A 22,078-nucleotide genomic window follows, 5' to 3' on the forward strand; every position below is an offset into this window, starting at 1 on the left:
ATGTTGCTTCTATTCTTGGAGTTATTTCCAAAAGGTAACCTATATCCTCACTATAAATATATGTTTCGGTGAGATTTACATGTGTCAATGGCAGTGACTATGGGTTCTTGCTTTAAGCAGAAAAATCTTTCTCAGTCTGTTTATGAGAACAACTGAACTCTGTCGAAGGGGAGAATAGCTACGTAAGAAGTCCCGTAAAGTTTGCAGTTCATGGGGGAGCACATTTGCCTTGCAATAATAATTATGATTGTTATAAAGCTCTTAAAATAGTGAGTATGAATTGTCATCTAACATTAGAAAAATGAAAAAATTTATTGGAGAGGAAACTTTGGTTAATGTGACTTGGCTTATCAAATCTGGTATCGTGACCTGTTGTTCAGTAGTCACGTCAGAGAAAGATAAGTCCTCCTTATCAGGTCAAGGCCGTGACCATGCAGTATCAGGAAGTGCTCCTGCATCCCAGGAGCTGCCCCAGGGTCCTCCTGCCTCCCTGAACCCTCAAGAGTCTTGTCCTGAACTGAGGATCAGGGAGCTGCAGCGGTAGCATTTCGGCTATTTCATTCCCGTGTACTTGCCAGGCCGAGTGCTCTGTTGTGGGCACCATCTCTGTGTCCATGGCAGGTGCTTCTCTAGTCTGCTGCAACACCCACCTCAGGGACCAAAGCGCCAGGAGCAGAGAGCCAGGGTGGCTGCAGCCTGGGGGAGGTGGTGATGAGGAAGAAGATATCAATAGTACTGCTACTAATAGTTGCTTCCCAAGTGGCTGAGGTGGTAAAGAATCTGCCTGCAACGCAGGAGACCCAGGTTCGATCCCTGGGTCAGGAAGATACCCTGGAGAAGGGCCTGGCACCCCACTTCAGTATTTTTGCCTAGAGAATCCCATGGATAGGTGAGCCTAGCAGGCTACAGTCCGTGGGGTTACACAGAGTCAGACATGACTAAGTGACTAACACTCACTTTCACTAATAGCTGGTAACTTTTATCCAGTACTTACTGTGCCATATACTGATTGAAATTCTAAGCTTAAATCATTTCATCCTCCAATACCTGTGAGTCCAGTCATCTTATTATCCATTATTATCCATTTTGTAGATGAGAGTTTTGAAGAAGAGAAAATAGAGCACAGCAGGAACTGCTTTGGTATCTCGGGCTCCCTGGCTCCAGAACCCACAGCCCTGACCACACTGTGCTTCCCTTTAGCTATACCAGGGACTTCAGTGCTGGGCACAAGGTCTTCCAGATGTAACTTTGGTCCTCTTTGTGTGATGTAGTAATAACAATAGTATCTATTTGTTGAGAATCCTGTTCTGGGTCTGGTGCCATGCCAAGCACTTGGCTTCTGGTTTAATCTTCACACGATCAGTGTAATTAGAGATGTTATTACCCCAGATTTAGAAACCAGGAAACCTCCCACCCCTTAAAATTTGGTGAATGTTTCAGTTAAAATTTCCCTAGTAGAAAATAATAGGAAAATACTCAACCAGGGTCATTCAAAAAGGGAGAAGTGAAAACAGAGATTCAGAGGTACAGTGGTGTCTCATGGAACCCAAGGGCACATACTGGCCAGGTCTCTCCAGGGACCGGAAACTGGAAGGCTGTCAGGGACCCGGACAGTTTCCTTCTCAGCCATTCATGCTCTCTGTCTCTGCCCCCTATTCTTCCCCTTCGTCTGCCCAACCAGGCTTTTACCACTCTGGTACACCAAGACTTTTCATGTGTTCACATCACAAAGGCGGAAGCCTCCACTCCCTAGTTCATGTCTCCTCAGGTCCTGTGCACAGCACAGCCTACTTGAACACCTGCCCATCTCAGTTCCAATTTTCTGGGAAGGGGCCTGGGGTAGGGCGGAAGGGCAGCTTGGTCCGACTCGCCACGTGCAGTGTGTCCAGCACTTACCTGTGTGACTGCGCCAGGGCAGGTCTCTGAGAAAGGGCTCAATGAGCTGAGCCGACACCTCTGAAGGTGCCTGGCGCACTGACCCCTACGGTGTATCATCCTTGGCCCCTGCTCTCTCTAGAGTCACCCTCCTTATGTAGGGTCACCTTGCCACAGGTACCATAGCACTTTTATCTGGACGGGTAGGTTTTTTTTGGTTGCACTGGGTTGTCTTTGCTGCACATGGGCCTTGTCTAGTGGCGAGTGGGGACTACTCTTTGTTGTGGTGCATGGACTTCTCGTGGCTTATTTTGTTACGGAGCACAGGCTCTAGGGCTTCAGTAGTTGTAGCACCTAGACTCAGTAAGTTGCGGCATATGGGCTGGGTAGTTGTGGCACAGGGCCTTAGTTGTCCTGAGGCATGTAGAATCTTCCCAGACCAGGGATCAAACCCATGTCCCCTACGTTGGCAGGCCAACTCTTATCCACTGTACCACCAGGGAAGTCCTAAACATGTTTTGGACTCGAGCTTTTTGTCTCTAGCTTTTCCTCATGGATTGCGCATCAGTTCTACCTTCTAAAGAACAGTCCTTATGAGGGGATTTAGGGAATGCACACTGCTTATATTGACAGTCACTTTCAGGTCACAGGATATTTTTATCCCCTGTGGCCTGGGGAAGTAGCAGCCCAGGACTGACAGTAGCCCAGACGGACCTGGCCCAGCCTGCAGCGGGTCAATGAAAGCAGGCAGGTGATGACAGGAATTCTATTATTAACCAGGCACCAGCTCCTTGGCCTCCTGTAACTCACACGGGCTGGGCTGCGCTGGGCTGGGCTAGGCTGCGTGGGACAAAGGGATTTCTGAGTTGCTTTTATTCCTCCATATTAATGACTTGTGTTTGTGGCTGGTTGAATCAGGGACAAAAGAGAGGAGCAAGGGACAGACAAAAGGCTGGGCCACTGGCTTTAGAACTGAGGTTCAACTAGTCTGTGGGACCTTTAATGCACATCAGGGCAAGACTTCCTTTCGAGGAGCCAGAGGCTGTGCAGGTGTCCAGGCTCAGCATCTAGGAAATTGGATTTTAGAAAAACTGGAATGCTGTCTATACAGGCTTACATACAGAAGCAGCCATCTGCCCTCCCTGCCCACAGTGGGATTTGCAAGCTCTTCCGTGCCCCAGAAATGACTCATGGCAGCCTTAATCCACCCTGCCATGTGGTGAGGGCCTCCCTAAATGCATGGATCCCAGCAGACGCTTCCTCTGGTCGCTTCCCATTTGGGTTTGTCCATCGTGACTTAGTGTTGGTGCAGTCACCAGCAAGACTAGGTCTTAAGCATCACAGATCATGGAGTAGCAGGTGGATGGTGGTGATCTTCTGCCTCGTTGCTTCATCTCTGCCTTTAAAGGGCATTTGCTTAACATGAAAGGTTTCTAGCTTGGTGGCATTCATTCCATAGGAGTAGAATTCAGCCAGAGTCACTGGTTTTTGTAGCTGATGTTTTATTGTTTGTGGCAGGTGCCAACACTTCCTGGAGTCTTTTTCAAGCCAAGCCCTTGAAAAAGCATAGTCGCCACATGTTCTAGCCCAGACGCTGGGCCTGTAATTATGACCAAAGCCTGTAGTGAGGGATCCCGTGTATTCCTAGGTCTAGGGCCCTCTTCTCAGCTGTGGGTGACCCGGGGAAAGGGTGAAGGGGAGCTTCCTAACTAGCCTTGGCTTTTTGTACCAGCACTTGATCATGAAAGCCACATGTGTTACAATGAGGCCCCCTCTCAGCACCCTCAGTGCTTGGGGAGTGTCCCCCTTGGCAGTCACTGCACCCTGCCTCACACCTGACACTCCAGCTGTTCATTCACTTTGAGTCCTGCCCTGTCCATCCCCACGCCAGCCTGACTTGTGCTTCCTCAGCCTTCAAGCCTGGTGAAATCAGCTCCTCCTAGTTTTCCCCAAAGCCTGCCCCAGCCTCCAGGCCACTCCAGTGTGCCTGATCTGTGTCCCATGACGCCCCTGTGCCCATGTACTGTGCTTGGCACACTGGGCTGGTGCGCTCCTGAGAGCAGGCCTGGGCTCTCCTTCGTTTCCTGCTACTCAGTCCCCACCCAGGGCCTGGCACAGTGTGTGCCCAGTAAACATTTACGCCTGCTTGTTGAGACTCTTAAAGTGAGCACAGAAGGTCTCTCTGAAAGACTCAGTAGACTCTCTACAGCCCATACCAGAACTCAGACCCTGTACACCCAGTGGAGCACTGGGACCCAAGTCAGAGGCTGTTGAGTCTCTCTTTGGATGTGATTGCAACCAGCCTGATGGCTGGTTACATCAAGCATCAGAATAGCTGTTAAGGGAGAAGGTGGTTACTAGGGGCCTTAATAATGAACAACCAGGGATGTAAAGACCCTTCTTTCTATTGGCTTCCTAATCCCACTTCCTACTGCCTGAATACCTGCTCTGAGACAGTCTTAAAATTGTCCTTTCCAATGTCCGATCTTTCATATGAAAATCAGAGAAAATGGAGGAAGCCATGAGTGGCTTTGGTTTGTTTCTAATTATGAGTAATAGTCATCATAGAAATCTTCAGAGGTACAGAAAAATATAAAAGAGAGATAAATGTCATCCGAAATCTCACAATTGAAAGCAACTTGTCATATGTAAGCATTTTTTTTCATCTTTTCTGTGCATATTTGCATCCTTGGCTATAACTGAAATCATTCTGTACATTCATGTGTATGATTTTTTTTTTCTGATGTAAAACATCTTCACCATTACAGCTGCCAGCAGCAGCAACCCCTACTGTTTATTGCACATTTTCTAGAAGGCCCACCTGAGGACATGTTTAATGAAAGCTTATTGCTGAGGATGGCTTCTCACTCACCCCTAGCTAATGATGAGTGAATCTTCTTTGCTAAAAGCTGTAGATTTTTATCATTTATCTCCACCTCTGCAAAAGAAATTGTGGAGAAATTGCTGCCGAATGTTAACTGTCTCTGCAGCAAACATTTTAAAATAGAGTGAACAGAATTGTATGTAAACAGAAGGTCTCTTCACAACAAACACATTTTGTGAGCTGATAAACATGCTTTTATTTTTCTACCTTGTGACCTTATTGTAGGTCTTTGGTAAGATGGGCCATTACTTTTTGTTAAAGCATCATTGTGTCTCAGCTGGCTTGTTTTCCCTTCCTGTTTGCTTAGAGAGTCATGTGTCGCCCAAGGCTTTGGGCTGTACCCTCTGTTCTAGGTAGTGCCAGACAGGAGGTTAGAATTAAACTCTGGGTGAAAAGCAACTCCTGCTTTCTTGGTTCTAAAGTTTATGACCTTTTCCTGTGCATCCCAGGTGTGCATGCCTCCCAGGACCCCCTGCATTATCTGAGAATCTGCTTCTAGGGCAGCTGGTGGGACTGAGACAGAGAAGCACGACCAAGGCAGGAAGGCAGTATTTCCTTCTCCAGATCTGGAATTTAGCCCAGAGTCTGGCTTTTCAGACTTGAAGTTATGAGGATTGTTTTGGGGGCAAGCTAGAAATGGATGCAATTTCCCTTGGAATGCCCTCATCTTTTTGATGCCTGCTGTTATTGACGCTTGTGCTAACTTCACTGATGTCCACAGCCTACAGAGTAGCCACTTACCTACTGACCCAGTTCCAGTAACAAGGCATTTGGAGCTATTGGAATTCATGTGGCTGCCAGATACAGCCATGAAAAAGTGGACAGGCCAGTTAACAAAAATGTATCAGGTGTACCTTCTTGCTGAGGCCTAGATCCTCATCCAGGCCTCCAAATGAACACAGCAGGGGCATAACAACGTCCATGGGGCTGTAGCTTTTAGATCCGTCTCTATCACAGGCTCTCCCTCTGCCCCACCCACTGCTAACCTGTTCCTTCCACACGAACCTGCCCCATACAAGAAATAGGGGGCCCTATTGCTCATCCAAGCTCGTCCTGCCCAACTTGGCCTCTCCCCTGGCCAGTCACTCCCACTCAGTTGAAGGCCTCTAGCTTAGTCAGATGACTTGGTATTTTTAGTTTTCTGTTGGCTTATATTGGCCAGCCTGGAGAGTTGTTCTACTGATGTTTGGTTTTTGGTTTTGTGTGTGTGAATCTTGCTATTCCATCTTTACTCCTGAAGTCTTGTTTCTCATTAGCAGAAAGAGATGTTTCACAGACCCAGAGGATTTTTTTTTTCCTTCTAATTAAGGTCTGTCTTAAATTGGGAATAGGAGGTCATAAGTTGTAGTGTCTTCCGATAGGGAAGAGCCTGATTAAACCCATGGTAGATCAGGCAGTGAACAGGAGCACGCACAATCTCTGCCCTCTCTGTCCACCATTCAGCTGTGACTGTATGGCAGCCTCTGGCAGAGCTGGCAGCACTTGAAACCACAAATAAAAATGCTCCTGGGTGCATATCCATATCCTTTGTGAATTGGTAAAATACCAGGTTGCTTACAAAACAACCTTCCACCCCCCTATCCCCCAAAAAGATGAGCCCTGATGGTGCTCATTCTAAAGGTCTTGGCTCACACATCACGTGCTCAGAATGACTTCCCCAGCCCCCCAAACAGATAATATGATGTCATTGCTTCCTCCACTTTTCCTTCACAGCATTTACCAGAACTTGAAAAGTTACCTAGTTATATGACTTTGTGTTTTTATTTTAAAGTAATGTGTATCTCCCACAGCAGATGCTCTGTGGATAAAGACTGTGTTTTATGCCTCTCTTACTCTCTGTTGGGTTCCCAGCACCTAATCCAGCACTTGGCTAACCTGGGACCACATACATGCTAATGAGAGGGAGCAAGCAAGTCCTTTGATCTCAGAGGTTCCCAAAGCACAGCATTTTACATTGTCCCTTTTGGAGACACCACTTGTTAATGGGGACCTGTACACTTCTTCCATTAAGCAATGTTACTTTCCACAGCACTTTATTCATAACACTTGTACAGTACCTCGTACACCAACTGCATCAATGACTTTTAAGAGCCCATTTAACCTGCTGGGTTAGAGTTTTATTCCAGATGGAGACAGCATCTCACTTGACTTTAAGTTCCCTTTTCTGATTTAGGAACCTTCTGATGGGCTAAATGGAATTTCTAACATCCAGGCAACTCTGAGGCTCTCATTAGACTGTTGTCTGGCTGATTGGTCAAAAATGTTTTCCTTTTTCTCTGATTATTCTCTGCCCAGGTGTGGGGACCCATGGAATGTCTCTTACTTGGTATGAATAACCCTGCACGTTCCAGACAAAAAAAGCATGCACCTTTTGATTTATGTTGCTCTCTTTCAGTTTATGAAACTCAATGATTTTGGTAGAGATAGTGACATCACTCTCACTTTACTAATGCTGAATGTGTGTGTGTGTGTTAGCCGCACAGTCGTGTCTGACTCTTTGCGACCCCATGTACTGTAGCCCGCCTGGCTCCTCTGTCCATGGGATTTTCCAGGCAAGAATACTGGAGTGGGTTGCCATTTCCTTCTCCAGGGGATCTTCCCAACCCAGGATATATCCAAAAAAAAAAAATTAAATTCAAGATTACATGGTGTTTAAGGTGCAGAATTAGAACCAAAAGCTTCTGATACCTTCTCTACTTCTTACTTAATGCAGAAATTCAAGGTTGTGTGGAATTCTTTAAAAGAGATCCAGGTGTTACTATCACCACCTACCACCCCCCCACTGACCAATCCCCGCCATCCCAAGGATCTAATCCATCAGACCCTCCTGCTTTGCCCTGAGCTGCTGTCAGGATGTTCCATTGAGCACCTCCATTTAACAACTTCTCCCCACACTGCAGTCCCAGGTCATATGATGCTTACTGATCTCTAAGCTGATGGCTGTACCACGTTGGATCCTTTTTTTGTGTTTGTACCCAGGATCGTCTGTTTTTTGTGATGGAGTTTGTGAACGGGGGCGATTTGATGTTTCACATTCAGAAGTCACGGCGTTTTGATGAAGCACGGGCTCGTTTCTATGCTGCAGAGATCATTTCGGCGCTTATGTTCCTACATGACAAAGGAATCATCTATAGGTGAGTTTTGGTTGCTGGTAACCCCTCTCAAAATTCATCCCTGGTTCATTCCCCTGATTCAGCTTATCCTTCCAGTTCTCATGATGAACAGTTGAACTCTTTTTGAAATTCACAAAGTTTTGCGTGTCCACTAGAATAAATGAGTAACACAATGATAAACACGGCCTGCAGACTAAAGCTTGTGCCTGTGTAGTATTTGTAAAATAGGCTTGAGAGTCTCGAAAGGAGACTGTTCATGAATTTGTTCAGCTGGGGTTTTCAAGTGGCTGAACTTGCTGGTGTCTCTTCTTTTTTTAACCTTGAGAATGATTCATTCCATTTTCTTTTTTTTTCTTTCTTTATTTTTTTAAATTTAGTTTGTCTGTTTTTTTAACTTTACATTATTGTATTTGTTTTGCCATACATTGACATGACTCCACCATGGGTGTACATGTTTTCCCCTTCCAGAACCCTCCTTCCACCTCCCTCCCCATCCCATCCCTCTGAGTCATCCCGGTGCACCAGCCCCAAGCACCCTGTATCATGCATCGAACCTGGACTGGCAATTTGTTTCACATATGGTAATTTACATGCTTCAGTGCCATTCTCCCATATCATCCTGCCCTTGCCCTCTTCCATAGAGTCCATAATACTGTTCTATTTATCTGTGTCTCTTTTGATGTCTTGCATACAGGGTTATCTTTACCAGTTAACTAAATATCGTATATATGAGTTAGTATACTGTATTGGTGTTTTTCTTTCTGGCTTACTTCACTCTGTATAATAGGCTCCAGCTTCATCCACCTCATTAGAACTGATTCGAATGTATTCCTTTTAATGGCTGCGTAATATTCCATTGTGTATATGTAACACAGCTTCCTTATCCATTCGTCTGCTGATGGGCATCTAGGCTGCTTCCATGTCCTGGCTATTATAAACAGTGCTGCGATGAACATTGGGGTACACGTGTCTCTTTCAGTTCTGGTTTCCTCAGTGTGTATGCCCAGCAGTGGGATTGCTGGGTCATATGGCAGTTCTATTTCCAGTTTTTAAAGAATCTCCACACTGTTCTCCATAGTGGCTGTACTAGTTTGCATTCCCACCAACAGTGTAAGAGGGTTCCCTTTTCTCCACACCCTCTCCAGCATTTATTGCTTGCAGTCTTTTGGATAGCAGCCATTCTGACAGACGTGAAATGGTACCTCATTGTGGTTTTGATTTGCATTTCTCAAATAATGAGTGATGTTGAGCATCTTTTCATGTGTTTGTTAGCCATCTGTATGTCTTCTTTGGAGAAGTGTCTGTTTAGTTCTTTGGCCCACTTTTTGATTGGGTCGTTTATTTTTCTGGAATTGAGCTGCAGGAGTTGCTTGTATATTTTTGAGATTAATTATTTGTCTGTTGCTTCGTTTGCTATTATTTTCTCCCATTCTGAAGGCTGTCTTTTCACCTTGCTTATAGTTTCCTTTGTTGTGCAAAAGCTTTTAAGTTTAATTAGGTCCCATTTGTTTATTTTTGCTTTTATTTCCAATATTCTGGGAGGTGGGTCATAGAGGATCCTGCTGTGGTTTATGTTGGAGAGTGTTTTGCCTATGTTTTCCTCTAGGAGTTTTATAGTTTCTGGTCTTACGTTTAGATCTTTAATCCATTTTGAGTTTATTTTTGTGTATGGTGTTAGAAATTCTTTTACAAGTGGTTGACCAGTTTTCCCAGCATCACTTCTTAAAGAGATTGTCTTTTCTCCATTATATATTTTTGCCTCCTTTGTCAAAGATAAGGTGTCCATAGGTGCGTGGATTTATTTCTGGGCTTTCTATTTTGTTCCATTGATCTATATTTCTGTCCTTGTGCCAGTACCATACTGTCTTGATGACTGTGGCTTTGTAGTAGAGCCTGAAGTCAGGCAGATTGATTCCTCCAGTTCCATTCGTCTTTTCATTCCATTTTCAGAATCCATGCCTAAACTGCAGAGCGTGAATACCTCTTGCCCTAAATGGCTGTGATAAGAATCATGGTCATATAAGCTTGGCGCTCACCAGTCCAGGAGCCAAGAGGTGACCTGTTGATGAGCAGCGTCCTGCTTGATGATGTCTATCATGTGAAGTCCCCTCCTAAATCTTGTTTGATTTTCATTTCATGACACATAGTCTTTATCGTAATATATCATATGTTAAATGGGCTTGAAATCTGGTTGATGTTGTTAGATCTCAGAGCAGATCAAAATAACCTTTACTCAGACACAAAGCTGAGTATGGTGGGAAATATAATAGTGAGTGTTAGGTAATTTTCATCCTCAAGTTTTCCTTTTTTCCCATTATCAACAATGTCTTCCTACCCTTTACATCACATTGTAACTTAGTTGCCACATATGCTCCATTATTTTTCCCTCTTAAAGGCAATTGTTTCTTTCCTTTGAGAAAAATTCTCTCTCAGGTGCATTCATGTAAAGAATTTCCTGATTGAAATTTGCCATTTATTAGCTTTGCTGTTCTTGTGTGAGCTGGTGACAGTATGAACATCATTATTAAAGTGTGAGAGAGCTTTAAAAACTAAATATTCTTCAGTATCCTGGGAGGATAAAAATAGGCAAAGAGAAGTGAGATCAGTAAAGAATGCAGCAGGACTGGTCCATGGTGCCAGAAAGAAGTGGAAAAACGAGATGGAGTAGGCGCGGTGCAAAAATGTCTTGTAGTAAATTCGCAGTGCAGAGCTGTGGAAGCTCAGGTGGACACAGTGCTCTGTCACAGCCCCAGCTGTGAGGTAGCAGAGTGGGGAGCTAGGCAGGATAGCCAGCAGCGGGCTCATCCCTTGAAGGGAACCAGGAATCTCCACTCACTCCTAAGTCATGAGGGGGCCACAGGTTACTCTGTGGAAGGTCTGCGCTCTGTGCTTTCTTGACCTGGCCATGCTGTTGTCCTGGCTGCTCCAGCAGGGCATGTCTCCTGTCTCAGCCTTGAGCCCAGCGCATAATTGCTGGTGGTTGCTGACATGGTCTCTGATGCTGGAGGGGGTTCTAGGTCCTTCCTGGTGGTGGCGTGGGACTCTGGACTGTGTGTTCCATGTTTGTTCTCCTCTCCATGGCTGAGCTACCCATCTCTGGTCTGTTGACCCCAAGGAGAGCCTTCCCCACATTTAATTTTTAAGAATAACCACTTTCCTGTTTGACAAGGGCTTGTGTTCTTAATTTAAAAACAAACAAAAAAAATGGCAGCAAAAGCTAAATGGAGTACGTGTTACAGGCCCTGTACTTGACCAGCATTTCTTTCTTAATCCTCCTAACAATAAATTCTATAACACTAGTGTTATCCATGCTACTTAGATGAATTACTGATCTTCAAAAGACTTAATAACCAGGCTATTAACTGGTAGTGAAGCCAGAATTCAAATGATGTTTTTAACCACTGAGCTACACTGTCTCCTCAGGAGAGACTTAAAGGCTTAGAGTACAACTGTAAAGTAAATTTTCAAGTAAACCCCTTGAAGAGTGGACTTCTTACTCCCCCTTTGGTGATGGAGTGAATTTGATTTGTGAAAATGAGGCAGAATGGGTATCTTAGTCCATTCAGGCTGCTGTAACAAAATAGCACAGATTAGGTGGCTTATTAGACATTTATTTTTCACAGTGGAGTCTGGAAATCCAAGATCAGAGCACCAGCATGGTCATGTTTGATGGAGACCCTCTTTCTGGTTCCTAGCTGATGCCTTCTCGCTGTGACCTCATATGGTAAAGGAGGTCAGGGATCTCTCTGGAGCCCCTTTTATAAGGCACTAACCCTATTCATCAGGGCCCCACCCTCATGACCTGAGCACCCCTGAAAGGCCCTACTTAACTAATACTATCAACTTTGAGGATTAAGATTTCAACATATAGTGTGGGGAAGGGAAGATACAAATATTCAGACCAGCAAGGGGGAAAAAACACTTGAATACTTAAATATTCTGGCTTTTCATAGGACTGCATTACCTTCACGCGAGGCACATGCTTCATCTGCCTCTCCATCTCCTTGTTTCATTTGTTTTGAAATGTGGAGGATGGACAGTGTAACCTGATGTAGTTTCTGGTGAAGCAGTATCAGTCCACATCTTGAGAAATTTTATTTCAGTTCTTGGTATTGCAGTTCAAATCTGAGAATTTAATGTACTCTTTGAGTTGAATTCCACGTGCAGTCTCTAACTGATATGCTTGACTTCGAAGGGATCGCATTTAATTAGGATAGATTCCAGTGCTATTTTTATCCTGTGGATTTATTTCATTGGATAATTTAATTCCATTCAGGGTACTGGCCTGAGAGCAGAGTCTTCAGGATAAGTCTTTGAATGCCAAGTCCCTGGAATCCACACACAGCAAAGGGCACATTTGGATCCGAGGGGTATGAATTTGATCCAGAGAGCACAGTAGGAGTGTTGGACAGCCTCATGTATCATACATGTCCTGGGATGGCCTTTATCAGAGCTAAAAAGATCTCCCTGAATGATACCTCTGATCTATTCAAATAGGATTGTTTTGTCTTATTTTTCCAGGGGACGTATTTCTTTTCCAGTGAATTACAAAGATGGTACCATTTGCAAGTCATCATCAAATGGGACTTTAGAAGGTACTGCCTTAGGCTCCCTCTGACATGACTTTCTTGTGTCTCTCTACCAACTGTGCCTTGTGTGAGAGGAGACAGGCCAGTTACATTCAGGTGCTTTTTTGCTTGTGTTCTGACCCTGATTTCTCAGATGTGTTCATATGTTCACTTGCATTTCATGGAGGAACAGAAGTCTGGCTCTTGGGCATCACAGCAAGGAAAGAGTCTGCCCCTTTGCCTTTGGTTGGAAGGTCTGGAGCTTTGGTGTGGCCGCAGACCAAGTCTTGAGGGCTTTGAATTAAGCAGTCAATGAGTCACTTTGCTAAGGGAAAAAAAGACCATTCATTCCTTTGTTCAGGGCTCGTTGGCTGATTAGAAGCCCAGATAGTACTCATGAATAATTTACACAGGCACTGACTTTTCTCCAGAGTCAAGCCCTACAGAATTGGGGAAACAAAGGGCTCTGCATCCCATTTACCTGCCTGCCAGCATTAGGGTCACCATTTTCTATCCTGTTTTGTAAGCTGTATTAAAGTTTACTCACAGGAGCTTACTTACAGGAACTCAGCCATCATTGACATTTCAGCTCCCAAAGCCAGCCAGCACCCATTGGATTTTCTATTTCTGAGAAAACATGGAATGTATCTAAAATAGGTTGAGAGAGGAAGAATTTATAGCAGAGCTCAGTTTAAGTTTTGATTCATCCTTCTGAGGTTATACTTGAACATAGTGCATTTCGGTGCACAGTTTTCATCTTACACACCTAGCTGCTTGGTTATGCAGTTCTCAGCATGTGGGGTGTGTGGTAATCAGTGTTTACTCCTCAAGCTCCAAGTGCTTCCAGGGTCACTTGCTCTCCTGTTGCCCAGATGTCGGACTGGTCACAGAGGGTGACTGCCAGACTTGACATATTGTCTTGTACTCGTATACTTATGCAGCACATTAGCTTTAAAAGAAAATCACTTTTGAGTTCTCCTCAAATTAGAGAACAATCACTACCTAATTTGACTTTTTAAATAAATTCGGAATTTGAGAGGATTAACAATCTCCCTGCCAGATGAGTTTTTAAGCTACTCTCTGAGCACAGCTGTAGCATCTGCATGAATACACCAGTCTCTAATATCATCTGACTGTTGTTGCTCAAAGATACTGTAAGGGACCATCAGATTCCTTGCTAACTTCACGTTCCTGTGTGATCTAAAGTTAGCTGAGCACTGCTTTGCTCAGACAGCCCATGCTAGAAGCCTCCTCTGTGAGCATTGCTTTCAGGTTTAAGAAGTCACAAGTCATCTGCTTCCAGATCAGCTTGGTGTTGGGCCGGTGGTAGTAGCATGTGCTTGAGTCATTGTTCTCTGTTATCTAGCTCTTCCCTCTCTTGAAAATTGGGGCAACACCTGTCTGATTCCCATCTCCTGGGGCCTTTCTAACTCCTAAGTATTAGCAGAACTTAGAGTCCCCAGATGTCTTTCATTTGAGCCTAGAATTCTTGGACTCTTACCTGTACTGGAATTCAGTTCTGTATTTATATTTATTCTATGCATTCTAGTGATAAAGGTGGTCTTTTTAGATAAAGATGAAAGTCAAAGTTAGGAGTTCTGTTTTCCCTTTGCCATACAATACATCATTCCTTCTGCCCCAAGAAGTAGGTTTACTCTTTCTTGATATGCTTGCTACAAAAATAGTTACAATTGTCATTTTTATCTTCATATAGTAGTCCTTGTTTCTTTAGGACGCACAGGTCGTGGGATTCTCAATACGTTAGTAACTCTCACTTCGGATTTGTCCATGAGCCCTTACCTAGCATTGTTCCTGGAACTCCAAACTTTTTAGTCATATTCTTGCCTTCTCTCTTCTTAGCTTGTTCTGCCAGATAGTGGCCTCATTCCGTGCCTCCTCTTTCATCACCAGAAAGTGACTTCAATCCCTAACTCCCAAGATCTTTTTTCAAAGGTATGATGGAGAGCTCTGAGAATTACCAGCTTATTACAACAGCCTGATGTTTCCTCCTCTAGTGAAACTCATCGGCCCCCTTTGTCCTCCCTTGCACAGCCTCTGGGGATATTTTTGTCAAATATTGACAAGTATTTGTTGAGCATCAACTCTCTGCCAAGGATATGGATACAGTGATGAGCAAAAACAAAAGTGCTGTATTATAGAGAGTATGGTTGAGTGAGGGAGAAAGACATCAATTACATGATCATATTAATACAAAATCGCAACTGTGACCAGTGCTATGAAGAAGAGGAATGCATTGCAATGAATGAGAACGTTTCATAGGGTGTTTCAATCTGGTCAAGGAAAGGTGGAAGATTTTCCTAAGGAAGTGACTCATGAGATGAAGTAACCAGTAAGGAGAGAAGGAAAGAACATTCAAGACAGTTCAGTTCAGTTCAGTTCAGTTCAGTTGCTCAGTCGTGTCTGACTCTTTGCGACCCCATGAATCGCAGCACACCAGGCCTCCCTGTCCATCACCAACTCCCGGAGTTTACCCAAACCCATGTCCATCGAGTCGGTGATGCCATCCAGCCATCTCATCCTCTGTCGTCTCCTTCTCCTCCTGCCCCCAATCCTTGCCAGCATTAGGGTCTTTTCCAGTGAGTCAACTCTTCACATGAGGTGGCCAAAGTATTGGAGTTTCAGCTTCAACATCAGTCCTTCCAATGAACACCCAGGACTGATCTCCTTTAGGATGGACTGGTTTGATCTCCTTGCAGTCCAAGGGACTCTCAAGAGTCTTTTCCAACACCACAGTTCAAAAGCATCAATTCTTTGGCGCTCAGCTTTCTTCGCGGTCCAACTCTCACATCCATACATGACCACTGGAAAAACCATAGCCTTGATTAGACAGACCTTTGTTGGCAAAGTAATGTCTCTGCTTTTAAATATGCTATCTAGGTTGGTCATAACCTTCCTTCCAAGGAGTAAGCGTCTTTTAATTTCATGGCTGCAATCACCATCAGCAGTGACTTTGGAGCCCAAAAAAATAAAATATGACACTGTTTCCACTGTTTCCCCATCTATTTCCCATGAAATGATGGGACCAGATGCCATGATCTTAGTTTTCTGAACGTTGAGCTTTAAGCCAACTTTTTCACTCTCCTCTTTCACTTTCATCAAGAGGCTCTTTAGTTCTTCTTCACTTTCTGCCATAAGGGTGGTGTCATCCGCATATCTGAGGTTATTGATATTTCTCCCGGCAATCTTGATTCTAGCCTGTGCTTCTTCCAGCCCAGCGTTTCTCATGATGTACTCTGCATATAAGTTAAATAAGCAGGGTGACAATATACAGCCTTGACGTACTCCTTTTCCTATTTGGAACCAGTCTGTTGTTCCATGTCCAGTTCTAACTGTTGCTTCCTGACCTGCATACAGGTTTCTCAAGAGACAGGTCAGATGGTCTGGTATTCCCATCTCTTTCAGAATTTTCCACAGTTTATTGTGATCCACACAGTCAAAGGCTTTGGCATAGTCAATAAAGCAGAAATAGATGTTTTTCTGGAACTCTCTTGCTTTTTCGATGATCCATCGGATGTTGGCAATTTGATCTCTGGTTCCTCTGCCTTTTCTAAAACCAGCTTGAACATCTGGAAGTTCACGGTTCATGTATTGCTGAAGCCTGGCTTGGAGAATTTTGAGCATTACTTTTACTAGTGTGTGAGATGAGTGCAATTGTGCAGTAGTTTGAGCATTCTTTGGCATTGCCTTTCTTTGGGATTGGAATGAAAACTGACCTTTTCCATTCCTGTGGCCACTGCTGAGTTTTCCAGATTTGCTGGCATATTGAGTGCAGCACTTTCACAGCATCATCTTTCAGGATTTGAAATAGCTCAACTGGAATTCCATCACCTCCACTAGCTTTGTTTGTAGTGATGCTTTCTAAGGCCCACTTGACTTCACATTCCAGGATGTCTGGATCTAGGTGAGTGATCACACCATCGTGATTATCTGGGTCATGAAGATCTTTTTTGTACAGTTCTTCTGTGTATTCTTGCCACCTCTTCTTAATATCTTCTGCTTCTGTTAGGTCCATACCATTTCTGTCCTTTATCGAGCCCATCTTTGCATGAAATGTTCCCTTGGTATCTCTAATCCCCATGGAAAAGAAATGCAAAAAAGCAAAATGGCTGTCTGAGGAGGCCTTACAAATAGCTGGGAAAAAGAAGAGAAGTGAAAAGCAAAGGAGAAAAGGAAAGATATTCCCATCTGAATGCAGAGTTCCAAAGAATAACAAGGAGAGATAAGAAAGCCTTCCTCCGTGATCAATGCAAAGAAATAGAGGAAAACAACAGGTTGGGAAAGACTAGAGATCTCTTCAAGAAAATTCAAGACAGAAGGAATAGCAAATGCAGATGCCCAGTATCAGGAGGGAACATGGCAAGTTCAAAACCTTTTAGAGAAAGAAGTTCAGTATGGTTGGGATCTGGGAGGCATAACTTCCCTTAGTTGACATTTCATTAACCTAATGTGCTCTCTGTCCTCTGATGACTTTAAGATTTTATTAGGCACTCCTTGTAAATAATTTACTTAAAAGTTGGGTAAGGCTGGTCATGTTGTCAGTCCCCGGAGGAGCCATCCGCTCACAGTGAGTTCCTTGTGTCCAGGTCTATGTGTTTATATTCAACAATGAAATTAAAAAAATGTCAGAACCAGACGAGACCTCCAAGACTGCTTAGTGCCAAGTTCCCTGTTACGGATGAAAAATTCAAGCCTGAAATATCCAAACAATAAATTGCTTCTCAGGATGGATGTTTTCTTAGGAGGGCTCACTTGCAACTTGTTTTTCATCTTCAGAAAAAAAATACCACCCTTAGGGAATTTTCTTTCAGTCTTCATGGAAGGCTGAGCTTAAGGGCTAAACAGGACATTCAGAGGCACATGGTGGTGTTCACTCCATTTCACTGAGGAAGGTGCAATGGAACTCAGGACATAATTAGAGCTCCCACTTGTGTTAGGAGGTAAAGATACAACGTGAGTAGTTGTGGTGTCTGCCCTAAGGTTCTTTCTGTGGGGGCCATATTATTTATGGCCCATAAATAACAGCAGGTGGATTCCAAAAGTGAAGCATGCCCGGGGCATTATGGGAGCACAGAGAACAGCCACTTAGCCTAAGATGCAGATTTAGGCAAACTTCCTATAGAGATGATTCCTGAGCTGAGTGTGTAAAGTTAAAAGCTGAATAAATTTAAGTAGGTGTTTAGGTAGGGGACAAGCTCTAGAACTTAACGCTGAGAAGTATGAAAGTCCATGGAGGGTGGGGTGGAAAACTACTAGAAATTTGGTAGTACTAAAGCCTAAAGATTGAAGTATGGTGGGAGATAAGGCTAGAAGAGTTGACAGAGCAAAGTTATATAAGGCTTAATATTTTGGAGAAGTTTGAATTCAGTATTGCTTGAGGTTTGACACCATTGCCTACCATAGGAAATGGCTTAAATTAAATAGAAATGAATTTCTCTTCCCTGTAAAAAGTCTGGAGATAGGTGGTCTGGCTCTGCAATGAAAACTCCATGGAGTCCTCTGGGACCCAGATTTCTATCTTTTATATTCTGCTATCTTCAAGGTCACCTCATGGTCTTAAAGTGGTTGCTGTAGCTCCAAAAGTCATCTCTGTATTCCAGTACAAGGCAGTACTGGAATAAGAAGGGTGAAGGACATTCCTTACAGTTGAGTCAGTTCTCTTTAAAGATCCTCCCTGAACAATACAGTACTTACCATGGAATTGTCCAGAGGTTGGTCATACATGGCTGCACCTAACTGCAGCAAAGGCTAGGATATTATTACATGGCCATGTTCTAGCTAAAAATTAGGGTTCTCTTATTAAGGAAAAAGAAGGAGAATAGTTATTTGATGAAAACTTGCACTATCAGATACAAATTTCATACCAGGGAATTTGGCTGTATGTAGCAGGTCATGGAGAGTCTTTGAAGAATCTTCAGCAAGTTGGGTGACATGAGTGGCTTTATATTTTACATATATTTTGTGGGAGAGTGTGTGGATATGTGCATGGGGGCAGCAGGGGGAGATTGAATTTGTGGCTATTACCATGTTCTGGGTAAGAAGATAATGAGGCTCTGAGACATTGGTAGTAGGTCTGAGGAGAAGGCCATGTGTTTTTGATGTATCAGCAAGTGCAACAGACAGGGTTCAGGGACTGAGTGGACCCAGGGGATGAAGGAGAAACCTGGGGTCATACCTGGGTGTTTAGCCAGAAGTCTGAATGAATGATGGTACCATTAGGTATGAGAGATCAGGAGCCTGGGAAGAGATCTCAGCAGGTGAAGAAGATGAGAATTAGAAATGTAAGATACCAAGTACTTGAGACACATGGAAATGCATAATAGGCAGACGGACCTGAGTCTGAAGCCCAGTGAAAATGGGCAGGAACTAAATATTTGGAAGTCATCAGGACATAGCTCATAGTTCAGATCATAGGACTGGATGAGATCATCATCTTTGAACTGAAGGAATGCTGGGCATAGTTTTCAGCCCGTTTCGTGACGGTCCTGAGGACATGGGTGGGTTGCTGAACGCTCCAAGCCTGTTTACCGGTCTGTTCAGTGAGGGGTACCATTGACATAACTTCCCTGCAGGATGTTAATGAAGCTCCAGTCAGATGGAAGTGGACATGTGAAAGCTCTTTGAAACATGCTATGTGGACAAATGAGATTATTCTTTGCATACATGCTATCAGCTGATTTGAATTTTTTTTGTGGCGTAGGCTTCAGCTGAAATTTTGCTCAAGATGTGTCCTCAAAAATAGAGAATTGGGCTTCCCTCATGGCTCAGCTGGTAAAGATTCTGCCTGCAATGCAGGAGACCCCAGTTCGATTCCTGAGTCGGGAAGGTTTGCTGGAGAAGGGATAGGCTACCCACTCCAGTATTCTTGGGCTTCCCTTGTAGCTCAGCTGGTAAAGAATCCACCTGCAATGAAGGAGACCTGGTTTTGATCCCTGGGTTGGAAAGATCCCCTGGAGAAGGGAAAGGCTACCCACTCCAGTGTTCTGGCCTGGAGAATTGTCCATTGGGTTGCAAAGAGTCAGACATGACTAAGCGACTTTCACTTCACTTCACTTCTCGGAAACTGGAGCTGTGGCTCATAAAAGTCAGCCCTCTGAAGACCAATCTTTTATGGGGTGGGGGTGAGGTGGGGGTGGGCGGTGTTTGTTAAATAACCCTTTATTAAATTATTTTTCTTTATAGCTCTTAACTAGCTGGGCATTCCACCACACCACCATTGATGTCATCCATGATGTCATGATGGTGGCAGCTGCCGACATTGCAGCCCACAGTCCCCAGGACCTCTTTAATGGTTCTAGAAAGTTCTCAGGACCATCAGGATAGCACCTATCAGGCAGTGTTCAATATCATCAAAAGTGATGTTTCCACTGTGTTTAATGTTTTTCTACTTCTTTCTGTCTCTTGGCGATTCCCTGAGGACTTTGATATCAGGGCAGAGGCAGAAGGTACCACCTCAATCTGGGTCTGTTCTGAATGGCCAGTTTCACTGTAATCCTCAGACCGTCCCAGTAACCACTTACCTTTGTGATGTCATCATCAGCCTTTTTTGGAGACAGACTGAGGGGCCGATCTTGGGGCCCAGGGCAGATGTGGCACCAATTCCCCCTCCGGTGCACCTCATGGGTATGCCTTTGATCTCACTGGGGTCGAACTCAGGCGGTGTGGTGGAGGCAGCTGGTATCAGATGAACTGTGATTCAGGTTGAACAAAGAAAGTTTCACCTTGGCCTCCTCTGAGCCAAAAAGAGACCAATCTTTTTTATAATAACTAAATTTGACTATGCTTTCCTTTCAAACCAAACTGTTTTCTTCACGTTTTAGCCACATTTTGATATTGTGTATAGTTACTATACTTATGTGTACTTATTGTAAGTCCTTAAGATAGCTTCCTTAGGAAACCCTGCAACAAAGGGGACAGATTGTAAAACTTGAAGACTGTACTCTTCCATTTTGTTTAAATTTCGACTGTCTCTGTAAAGTATGGGCAAAACAGTCAAAGTCATTTTGTTTGCTTCATTTGAAGCAAATATTTTGATTGTTTATTTGAGGGGAGATTCAAGAACATTTTTGCACCATTATTAGAGTGAATATCCTGGTGCAGTTTCTCTAAGGACCCAGATTAATGACAGAAAGAAATTTCAGCCTTGAAACACTTTGATTGTTCCTGTACTTATTAGATCAGAATACAGATCCTGGCCTACCTTATCAGTGTTTGACCTTTACATCAATAAAGGCTGTGGTTATTTGGGACTAATTGATAAATGTGTCAATTGATTCCACTGGCTAATGAGACCAGACCACCAGTTTTGCTCTATTCCCCACCAAATTTGTTAAGCAATCTACTGCTTCATTATAATTAAATACAACCTTGGATTTATTTACTATGATCTGAAAATTGATCTGAAAATACAATCATTGATCTTTAGGTATCAGGTGAACACTGCCATTTGTAAAAAGTGATTCAGTTGTTCAGTTCAACAAATGCTTATGAAATGCCTACTTAACGCAAAGCTTTATGTCAGACCCTCAGAGACTAAAAGAGGAATAAAGAGAGGCCTTGCCCTCCAGCTTGGGTTACTTGTTCATTCCGTTCATACTTCACTGGTTGAGCGTCCATTGTGGGCCAGGCACTGTTCAAAGCTCTGAAGATAAAGCTGACAATACCCCCTTCCCTCCAGGAGCTTAAAGTCTAGCACAGGTAGTTAGACAAACAAAAAGTCAGTATGTTGAGTGTTGGGGTGATAAACTCTTTGGAGAAAAAGCTCTGTCAGGGAAGATGAAGCTTGAGGAGAATAGTTTTACTGTTTATTAATACATAGAGGATTAAGAAAGGCTTCTCTTGTAAGGGCTGTTTGAGCCGATGAGCAGTGACCTAAGGACTCAAGGAAACAGGCTCTCGGTGAACGTCTGGGGAAAGAGCATTCTGGTCTGAAGGAATGGCAAGGCACAGCCTGTGGGAGGGGCGTATGCTCTGCAAGGGCAAGGATGATGGTGCAGGGCCCTCTGGGGTAGAGAGGAGGCGATAATCTGAGCCCTCTCCCTGCTGCTGCTGTACAAAATAATAGCCACATGCACTGAGCTTTTATCTTGTGCGGATAAATGCCTCTGTAAGAAGTTGGACCTATTTAGTTTTACCTTCTTATGACATCTCTCCAAGAGGATTGTGTCTTCCTTCTTTTACAGATAAAGACACTTGAGGCTCTGGGAAGTAAATAACTTGTTCAAGGTCGTGCAATCTGTGGTAGAACTCTCCCATCCTATAAAATAATATATAAAATACATATATGACTATGTTAGAAATCCTGGTGATTTCACTTTTTTTATGATTCGGTGTAAGTTACTGAATAACATTAACACCCTAAAGTTATTAAGGGGCTGTACACAGATATTTCTCTCATAAAAATGTGTATGTGTAGTCTTCATGGGATATACATTCTTTAGTGAGAACAATCATTTTCCCCTGTTTTTTTTATTTTGAAAATAAAATTGATTCCTCTCTAATTATAAAAGGAACATATAGTAACCATTGAAAATTTTAAATTAAAAATTAAATAACCTATAATCCTACTACTGAAAGATAATTTTTGTTTAGATATATTTCCTTAGAGTTTTAAAATGTAT

General features: G+C 43.6%; 1 protein-coding gene and 1 pseudogene across 3 annotated transcripts in view; one reads left to right on the forward strand and one right to left on the reverse strand.

Moving 5' to 3' along the window:
* PRKCH (protein kinase C eta) overlaps positions 1-22,078 on the forward strand; it is a 365,028-nt gene that overhangs the window by 165,942 nt on the left and 177,008 nt on the right. For all 3 annotated transcript variants that reach the window (XR_014059378.1, XM_081509759.1, XM_081509758.1), the window contains exon 10: positions 7,739-7,893. Coding sequence is in view for 2 of the 3 variants with exons in the window: in XM_081509759.1 (XP_081365885.1) it covers positions 7,739-7,893 (155 nt within the window). In the remaining variant the exon portion in view is untranslated. The remainder of the gene's footprint in view (positions 1-7,738; positions 7,894-22,078) is intronic.
* Positions 19,644-21,074, reverse strand: LOC145512451 (large ribosomal subunit protein uL11 pseudogene; annotated as a pseudogene).

Source organism: Giraffa tippelskirchi, chromosome 7 (assembly GCF_054371585.1).
Source record: "Giraffa tippelskirchi isolate mGirTip1 chromosome 7, T2T-mGirTip1v1.2.pri, whole genome shotgun sequence".
Classification (NCBI taxonomy): Eukaryota; Metazoa; Chordata; class Mammalia; order Artiodactyla; family Giraffidae; genus Giraffa; species Giraffa tippelskirchi.